The sequence below is a fragment of the Conger conger genome, chromosome 7 (assembly GCF_963514075.1).
Source record: "Conger conger chromosome 7, fConCon1.1, whole genome shotgun sequence".
Taxonomy (NCBI): domain Eukaryota; kingdom Metazoa; phylum Chordata; class Actinopteri; order Anguilliformes; family Congridae; genus Conger; species Conger conger.
The window spans coordinates 58,536,905-58,546,904 of record NC_083766.1 but is presented as its reverse complement, the minus strand read 5'-3'; the positions used below and the strand labels follow the sequence as shown (position 1 = coordinate 58,546,904).

The following is a 10,000-nucleotide window of genomic DNA, read 5'->3' as shown; positions in this document are numbered from 1 at the left end:
TGGCTTTTTAGTTTTTCTCCCAATCAGTCACGTGTATCAGAGGTGTCACAGGATTCCCTCTCTCTCTCTCTCTCTCTCTCTCTCCTTTTCAGAAGAGGACACGGGAAAAGCTGGTCAACGTGCTATCGCTGTGCGGCCAGGAGGTGGGACTCACCAAAAACCCATCGGTGAGGCAACCGATCACTTCTTAATGTGATGCTCGCAGATAGCAGAGTGAGCGTGTGACTGGAAGCGGTTAGCGTGTGGCTGTTGGCGTTTTCCTGTTAGTGGTTAGCGTGTGGCTGTTGGTGTATGGCCGTTAGTGGTTAGCATGTGGCTGTTGGTGTATGGCCGTTAGTGGTTAGCATGTGGCTATTGATGTGTTCCTGTTAGTGTTTAGCATGCGGCTGTTATAGGTTAGTGTGTGTTGTTTGTCTATGGCTGTTAGCAGTTAGTGTGTGGCTGTTGGTGGTTGGCGGGTGGCTCTTGGTGTATGGCTGTTAGCGGTTAGTGTGTGGCTGTTGGTGGTTGGCGGGTGGCTCTTGGTGTATGGCTGTTAGCGGTTAGTGTGTGGCTGTTGGTGGTTGGCGGGTGGCTCTTGGTGTATGGCCGTTAGTGGTTAGTGTGTGGCTGTTGGTGGTTGGCGAGTGGCTCTTGGTGGTTGGCGAGGGGCTCTTGGTGTATGGCCGTTAGCGGTTAGTGTGTGGCCGTTGGTGGTTGGCTGTTGCTGTGTGGGTGCTGAACTGAAGCAGCCGGGCGGGGTGCTGAGGTGATAATGAGGAACATCACGTGTGATCCAGTGACACCCTGTGTGTCTGTCTGCCGCTGTGTCTGCTATCCATTTCCATCTCTCTCCCTTCCTTACTTCTCTCGCTTTGTCTTCATTTCCCTCTGTCTCTTTCTTTACCTCCCTCCTTTTCTCTACCTCTTTCCTCACACCTCTCCCCCACTCTCTCCTTCTGGCTTTCTCATCTGCTCTATCCATCTGTCTTTCTCCCTTATTCTCTGCATCTCTTTCATGCTCTCTCTCTCTCTCTGTACCAGCTATGTATGAGGTCTTATGCCGCCTACGTGCACGGCGAGTTCAGGGTTCCTACCTCATCGTTCGGTTGTTTGTGGCCGTTCTGGCGGCAGTATACCGACGGCGGTATTGTTGCTCAGGCGGACGCAGGAGCTGCGCAGCAGGGCGCTGATGTTTCTGGCGGTTCCCCCCCCCCTGCCCAGGTGATCTTCTCCTCCTGCGGGGACCTGGACCTGATGATGGAGCACCAGCCCAGCCTGGTCTCCTCGGAGGACGGTGGGCGGGAGCCCGAGAACATGGACGACACCGCGTCCGAGCAGCAGTTCCGCGTCTTCCGCGACTTCGACTTCCTGGACGTGGAGCTGGAGGACGGGGAGGTGAGCGCCCGAGGGAACGCCGGCGGGAAACGGGAACGTCCGTTAGCGCGTTAGCACGTTAGCCTAGCTGGGCGCCTGCGTGATCGGGAGTCAGCAGTCTGATATTACTTTGCCGTGTGCCTATGTCTCAGAATCCAGTCCTGGATGAGTGTAACAGCATCTGGACTTTTTTCTTTCAGACCTGGTAAATAATGAGGATAGAGTGCAGTGTCATGGAACACAAAGTGAGCAGGATTACTATATAATAACAGCGACAAGGACAGCTTTTTATTGTTTTTTTTGAGAACCAGCAACGTCAGAGGAGCATAATATGCGTAACACATCCTCCTGCTGCTACATAACATAACGACGTAATTGGAACACGAGTTAGGAATGTGCTGTCTTAACGTGGGTTAATGATGTCAGCACTTCCCAATTAACGGCCTAAAACTGGAGCTGACCTCATTTGCATGCTGGGAAGGTTTGCCTTTTTAGCCTCAGAGGACTCTGCCTCCCTAATCCCCATTTAGATTTTTCAGTTTCAGGTAGTTGTGTTCGGCTGCACCAGGCCTCGAGGTTTTTGTTAATTTAAGCGCCGATAGCATGACGACCTCAGCGTTGTAGCAGCATTCAGGAAATGTCAGGTTTTTGACAACGTTAGTTTGTTAAAATGAAAGCGGCGTGTGGAGCTCTGAAAGACTCTCTGTCTCTCAGTGTTACACTCTGTTTACTGTCTTCTCTCTCTCTGTCTCTTCTGTGCCTTCCAGGAGCTTCAGGTAAGTTTTGGCCTCCATTTTGAGTGCATAATAGATTTGTTACTATGGTGACTGGCGGCCATTTTGTGTGCATGAGCTTGGTAGTCAGTACCTTGAGCACCGCTGGTTTGCTTTGTTGTGATTGGCCTGTGTGTCACATGATGCATACCGGACCTGGGCCAAACACATTTTAAATAATTTAACTGCTGGTGAAGTGTAAATACAGGTAAATTGTGTTTGATTAGTAGAACACACTGCTTATGCGTTGATGATTGTTGTGATGCTGCTCCAGGCTTTTTTGTGCATGAGGATCGCAGGAAACACAGAGTGAGCCTGCCTACACAGTGTAGTGCTCAGTGCACCCTGTGTGTGTGTGTGTGTGTGTGTGTGAGGGATGTCCAGTCCAACTACGGTGACTATGGTGACTCAACTACAACTACAACCGTGGTGTGTGTGTGTGTGTGTGTGTGTGTGTACGTACCACAGAGAGCATGTGTTACCATTTTGCTCTGTTACAGGGAGAGAGTGTGGATAACTTTAACTGGGGGGTCTGTGTTCTGTTACAGGGGGAGAGTGTGGATAACTTTAACTGGGAGTGTGTCTGTGCTCTGTTACAGGGGGAGAGTGTGGATAACTTTAACTGGGGGGTCTGTGCTCTGTTACAGGGGGAGAGTGTGGATAACTTTAACTGGGGGGTCTGTGCTGTTACAGGGGGAGAGTGTGGATAACTTTAACTGGGGGGTACGGAGGCGTTCTCTGGACAGCGCAGACCTGCTGCAGGAGCTCCTGGAGGAGAGCCAGCACTCAGACACCACGCCCAGCCTCGCTAAGGACTCAGACGAGTCATCAGAGGAGGAGTCACTCACTGCCAGTCAGGTACTGTCACACTTACAGCTAGGGAGCCCTGTGTGTGTGTGTGTGTGTGTGTGTGTGTGAGAGACGGGGGTATGTGTGTGTGTGTGTGAGACGTGTGTGTGTGTGTCTGCTGTGTGTGTGTGTGTGTGTGTGTCTGCTGTGTGTGTGTGTGTGTGTGTGTGTGTGTGTGTGTGTGTGTGAGAGAGACGTGTGTGTATGTGGATCAGCGTGTGTGTGTGTGTTTGTGTGAGAGACGTGTGTGTGTGTGGATCAGCGTGTGTGTGTTTGTGTGAGACATGTGTGTATCAGCATGTGTGTGTGTGTGTGTGTGAGAGATGTGTGTGTGTATCAGCATGTGTATCAGTGTGAGTGCATGTGTGTTTGTGTATCAGTGTGTGTGTTTGTGTATCAGTGTGTGCGTGTGTGTTTGTGTATCAGCGTTTGTGTGTGCGTGTGTGTGGGTGTATCAGCACGTGAGTGTGCGTGTGGGTGTATCAGCACGTGAGTGTGCGTGTGGGTGTATCAGCACGTGAGTGTGCGTGTGGGTGTGTCAGCACGTGAGTGTGCGTGTGGGTGTATCAGCATGTGAGTGTGCGTGTGGGTGTATCAGCATGTGAGTGTGCGTGTGGGTGTATCAGCACGTGAGTGTGCGTGTGGGTGTATCAGCATGTGAGTGTGCGTGTGGGTGTATCAGCACGTGAGTGTGCGTGTGCGTGTGGGTGTATCAGCACGTAAGTGTGCGTGTGGGTGTGTGGGTGTATCAGCACGTGAGTGTGCGTGTGGGTGTATCAGCACGTGAGTGTGCGTGTGGGTGTATCAGCATGTGAGTGTGCGTGTGGGTGTGTGGGTGTATCAGCACGTGAGTGTGCGTGTGGGTGTATCAGCACGTGAGTGTGCGTGTGGGTGTATCAGCACATGTGAGTGTGCGTGTGGGTGTATCAGCACGTGAGTGTGCGTGTGGGTGTATCAGCACGTGAGTGTGCGTGTGGGTGTGTGTACCAACGCGTGTGCGAGACGAATGGACACGCGCACTCACACGCGCGTACCCGTGACCGCTCCTCTGTCTCCAGACGATGAACCTCTCTCCCTCCGAGGAGACCAACAACACGGACTCTCTCTCCACCTCCTTCGACACCACCTCCGCCGAGCAGCCGTCCCTGAGCGCGCGGACGCCCAGCCTGGAGGTGTCCCTGCCCGAGGACCCCAGCCCGCGGGTGACTCCCATCTTCACTCTGTCCGAGCTGCTGGGCCACGCACACCCCCAGGCCTACCGCACCTCCATAGTGGAGTTCTTCGCCAGCGCCTCCCAATAAAACTACCCCTCCCATGGGTCCCTGGGAGGGAGGGCGCAATGGGAGGGGAGGGGTGGTTGATGCTGGGTGTTGGGATTTGGGTTTGAATTTCAGTCACTTTTCGCCTCTTTTTCTTGTACATAAGTATCCCTTTATTGGCGGGCTCTCCAGGGTGTATTCCTGCCTCTCGCCCAATGCATGCTGGGATAGGCTCCAGCACCCCCCACATCCCTGACCAGGAATAAGCGGGTTAGATAATGGATTGATGGATAAATAGGTAAATATTCCTAATGGCTGGGTCTGGTCACTATTAGTTGGGTTAAAACAAAAATGGCTGCCTTTCATAGCAACAACACTCAATCTCTTATCAAAATCTTGATCTTTCTGCTTTCAATAATGCCTAAAGCTTCTCTTTCCCCCCACTGATATATTTAACCCTTCAGCTGCTGGGGCAAAGCAGTTCTCTCCTCTAACCTCTAGGGGGCAGTTCTCCCCTCTAAACTCTGGGGGCCTCCGTGGGTAGGGTTATCAAGAGAGGGTTTCTCTCTAGTCCTCTCAGTGTCGATGGCAATGTGTACGACTGGTGTGGGGCACTTTAGCTGTGAAAAATACAGACTGTAACTTGAGGAAAACGGCTCTTTACGGCGCTTGGGTGACAAAATCGTGCACATTGCCTGTGGCTGAGAGGACGTGACAAGCAGGCGAGACAGTCAGACCCCTGGCTTACATGACTTGGCAAAATTTACGCACACTCAAAAATAATAAAGTATGACATTGAACAGAGAAGGCTGCAAGGAGTGAGCGAGGATTGTGAAAAAGGTCAGTGAAATGAAACAACACCGTTTCAGCTCATTCTGGGATATAATGGTGCATTCTGGGATGTGATGGTGCATTCTGGGATATAATGGTGTGTTCGTCTTGATTATTGTCCAGAAGAGAAGTAATGGAAACATTTTTGCAGTTTTTGGATTCTGTGTGTGTGTGCAGTTTTTTTTACACACCACACATTTTTTTCATCAGTGGATAGCACTTATTTTTTTATGAGTAGGTTAGAAAGTCTTGTTCAGGTCTCACCTGGCCCCTGTGTGGGGTGTTTCATTGAATCTGGGATCTCAAACTCCTGGAGGACTGAGGCACCTGCAGGTTTAAGTCCAGAAACAAGCACACACAACAGCACAACCTGGAGTTTGTGAAAATTGCAGTAGAGGTGTATTTTCCATGGCTGAATCAGTGCGGTTAGGAACCGTGTGTATTTTCCATGGCTGAATCTGAGTGCTTAGGACAGGGTAGATCTCCAGGAACAGACACCAACTCTGTTCCTGGAGATCTACCGTCCTGAAAGTTTTCACTTCAACCCTAATTTGGCACACCTGATTCTTCTGATTAGCAGTTGAATGAGGTGTGCGTTGTTAGGATTGTAGTGAAAACCTTCAGGATGGTAGATCTCCAGGAACAGGGTTGGGCAGCCCTGCTCGAGCTGTTCAATGAGGAGTGGCTTTGTTAGTGTTGGAGTGAAAACGTGTAGGACGGCAGAAATCCAGGAGCAGGGTTGGTGACGCCTGGCTTAGGGCCTGTGTGTATTCAGCTGTACTGGACCCTCTCTCTCTCCCGGCTCTAACCCAGCTTGTTCTGTCCCACCAGGCTGAGGTTTTGGTGGAGGACGAGGACACTAACGTCCAGGAGGACGACCTGTCTCTCACGGCCCACGACCTGCCGGCGGGGTTTGACTGCAGCGACAGCTTCGCCCTGGAGCCGGAGCCCCAGTACCTGCCCAGGTAGGGCCCGAGTGTCCGGCCTGGACCCCCTCCCTCTGCCAGGGTGTTAAAGTCACTCTATCCCCAGTACCTGCCCAGGTAGGGCCCGAGTGTCCAGCCTGGACCCCCTCCCTCCGCCACGGTGTTAAAGTCAAGCTCATTTCTAACTTTAATAGCCTGGTCCTCAAATTACAGTCCTCGAGGGCTGGGAACTGGTGCTTTGACACCCTCCCTTTACCTGGGACACCTTAGGTGTGAGGACAGTCACACCTTAGGTGTGAGGACAGTCTGAACAATCAGTGGCCCTACATTTTCAGTGCATTACCTGGGAGGAAAGAAAACCAGGGCTGGATTTGGATTCATGGGCCAGATTTCAGCATCCCTGCTCTAATACATCTCTAATATTGCCATGTGTTACTGAAACACATCATCATGGGGACCTGTGACTCTAACCGAGTGGTCTCAAACTCCTTCCCCGGAGGGCCGTGTGTATTCAGGTTTTCATCCCAAACAAATCAATGCTGCCTTAATTGATTCCAATGACTCATTCAGCCACATGCATTGAACTGTATTATCAGCGACAGTTGTGACTTTGACCACACAACTAATCGAACTAATTATATAACAAGGTTTGGAATCTGAGTCTGGAATAGACACCAGCATACATACGCGTGAGGCCAGTGAGGCCAGTGCTCTAGCGAGACCCGTGACTCCGCACTGGGGCCGGTCGCTCTGGAGAGGAGGCTCTCTGCGTGTTTCTGCGCCCTGCCTGCGGGTGGCGCTGTGGGGGGCGCGCGCCCTGACTCCGCGTCTGGTCTGCTCCCACTGTTGGTTGCCGCGGTGACAGCCTGGAGGAGGAGCGGGAGGAGGCCCAGCAGGAGGCTCGGCGCACGCCGCCGCCCTCGCCCTTCCTCTCCGCCGTCCTGGCGGCGTTCCAGCCGGCGGCCTGCGACCACGCCGAGGAGGCCTGGCGCTGCCACATCGGCCAGCTGGTGTCCGACTCGGACGGGTCCTGCGCCGTCTACACCTTCCACGTCTTCTCCTCGCTCTTCCAGGTGCGGCCCGGACCCGTCACAACACAGACATACACTGCTGTCTGGACCGGCTGAAGACAAGTAGTCAATGACACACTCACACACACACACACACACTCACGCACACTCACTCACTTGTGTGCATACATACATACATACATACAGACACCCATACATACACACATACACACACACGCCTATCATTTGCTTTGAAGTCAGCAGCATGAATGACTACGTGTGCATATTTCCCTTCTCAGAACATCCAGAACAAGTTCTGCTCCTTGACCCACGACGCTGCCTGTTACCTCGGCGACGGTCTACGAGGAATCGGCACCAAGTTCGTGAGCTCCTCCCAGATGCTGACGACCTGCTCCGAGTGTCCCACCCTCTACGTCGACGCCGACACCGTGAGTGACCTATACGCCTCACTCTGCAAGACTATCTCCTGCTGCTTCTCATAGCCTAAGACACTGTTCCAGTGTTTGCATGGGCCCCATGAGTTGGCTCCTTAGACTCCTTTGCTCCACTCGTTAATTCCACTCATTTGCATTCTTCCGCGTGGAGGAGTCGTAGTGGGGGAGAGGAGTAAAGGAGGGTGGAGTGGAGGAGTGGAGTAAAGGGGGGTGGAGTGTAGGAGTGGAGTAAAGGAGGGTGGAGTGGAGGAGTGGAGAAAAAGGAGGGTGGAGTGGAGGAGTGGAGTAAAGGAGGGTGGAGTGGAGGAGTGGAGTAAAGGAGGGTGGAGTGATAGTGGAGGAGTGGAGTAAAGGAGGGTAGAGTAAAAGATAATGCAGCCCCAGTGTAAAAACTGGTTAAATAAAGTTATTTTTAAAGTTATTAAGAAAGTTATTTTTCAGTGCTGAAAGCTGAAGCTCCTGCTTTTCCTCCCGCTGTGGTCTCTTCCAGATCCTCTCCTACGGGCTCCTGGAGAAGATGAAGTTTAGTGTGCTGGAGCTGCAGGAGTACCTGGACACCTACAACAACAGGGAGGAAGCAGCCATCTCCGTAAGCAAGCAAACGCCCGAGCTCTAATAATGCATCAACAACCCAATATCAACACATCAACAACACAATATCAACACATCAACAACCCAATATCAACACATCAACAACCCAATATCAACACATCCACAACCCAATATCAACACATCAACAACCCAATATCAACACATCAACAACCCAATATATCATTCATCAACAACCCAATATCAATACATCAACAACCCACTATCAACACATCAACAACCCAATATCAACACATCAACAACCCAATATCAACACATCAACAACCCAATATCAACACATCCACAACCCAATATCAACACATCCACAACCCAATATCAACACATCAACAACCCAATATCAACACATCCACAACCCAATATCAACACATCCACAACCCAATATCATTACATCAACAACCCAATATCAACACATCAACAACCCAATATCAACACATCAACAACCCAATATCAATACATCAACAACCCAATATCAATACATCAACAACCCAATATCAACACATCAACAACCCAATATCAACACATCCACAACCCAATATCAGCACATCAACAACCCAATATCAACACATCAACAACCCAATATATCATTCATCAACAACCCAATATCAATACATCAACAACCCAATATCAACACATCAACAACCCAATATCAAAACATCAACAACCCAATATCAACACATCAACAACCCAATATCAACACATCAACAACCCAATATCAATACATCAACAACCCAATATATCATACATCAACAACCCAATATCAACACATCAACAACCCAATATCAACACATCAACAACCCAATATATCATACATCAACAACCCAATGTCAATACATCAACAACCAAATATATCATACATCAACAACTCAATAGCATTACATCAACAACCCAATATATCATACATCAACAACCCAATGTCAATACATCAACAACTCAATATCAAATACATCAACCACCCGATATCAATAAATCAGCAACCCAAAATCTCATACATCAACAACATCAATTCATCAACAGCCCAATATCAGATATATCAACATCCCAATATCAATACTCAGCATCAAATACTCACCCTTCCTCCTCCTCCTCCAGTGGCTGCGGAACTGCAAGAGCACCTTCCCGAGGGGGTCGGGGATGGGGGTGGTCACCTGCCAGCCCGGGGACTCTGAGGAGAAGGTAGGGAACCTGGTCGCTATGGCCACCTGCTCCTCACCCGAACCTCCAGCTGACCTGGGCCGCCTGCTCCAGGGACAGTGCATCTCACCGCATCTGCCTGCTTTTTCACCGCAAACACCAACAATATGTCAACAAGTATTTTAGGCTTATATTTACACTTGAAATCTTATTTCTATTACCTTTTTGCTAAACAATACTAAAATATTGAGGGGGTGGAAGTTGTATTTGTTTCAGGATTTGCCAATGGAGTAAGAGTATCTTATTATAAGACAAAAAACATAAGACAGTTTTTTGCAGTGTATAATGGAGAGGAGTTGCTTAACTGCGATTCCTGAACTCTTGGCCACGCTCTATGAACTTTACACTTGGGTGATGATAAGAGCATAATCAATGTTCTCCAGTGACATGGGACTGTACTTATAATATGTCCATTACTCTGTCTGTGAAAAACTTTCATTTTCTCTCTATCTGTCAATCATTGCACATTGCATTCTGACATCAGCCTGAACCAGTAGGTGGTCACTAGGACCAGGTTGGGGACCCCAGCAGACCCTGTGGCTCTCCACGTCCAGGGCTGGGGACCCCAGCAGACCCTGTGGCTCTGTAGGACCAGGGTTGGGGACCCCAGCAGACCCTGTGGCTCTGTAGGACCAGGGTTGGGGACCCCAGCAGGTCCATGTCCTCCTCCTCATGGCATAAGCGGGGAGAGTCACGACAGAGTACCAGAGTGCCACTTCCTGTCCCGCCCAGCCCATAACG

At 50.3% G+C, this 10,000-nt stretch overlaps 1 protein-coding gene across 3 annotated transcripts in view; it reads left to right on the top strand.

Moving 5' to 3' along the window:
* The window catches only part of fryb (furry homolog b (Drosophila)), a 92,834-nt gene that overhangs the window by 77,434 nt on the left and 5,400 nt on the right, over nt 1-10,000 (top strand). For 2 of the 3 annotated variants that reach the window (XM_061247655.1, XM_061247654.1), the window contains exons 50-58: nt 93-167; nt 1,204-1,377; nt 2,823-2,987; nt 4,037-4,180; nt 5,900-6,033; nt 6,860-7,067; nt 7,304-7,453; nt 7,950-8,048; nt 9,158-9,241. In XM_061247655.1, coding sequence (XP_061103639.1) covers nt 93-167; nt 1,204-1,377; nt 2,823-2,987; nt 4,037-4,180; nt 5,900-6,033; nt 6,860-7,067; nt 7,304-7,453; nt 7,950-8,048; nt 9,158-9,241 — 1,233 coding nt within the window. Of the gene's footprint in view, nt 1-92; nt 168-1,203; nt 1,378-2,822; nt 2,988-4,036; nt 5,078-5,899; nt 6,034-6,859; nt 7,068-7,303; nt 7,454-7,949; nt 8,049-9,157; nt 9,242-10,000 lie in introns of those variants that run through there. The other variant, XR_009709116.1, reaches the window with a different exon arrangement.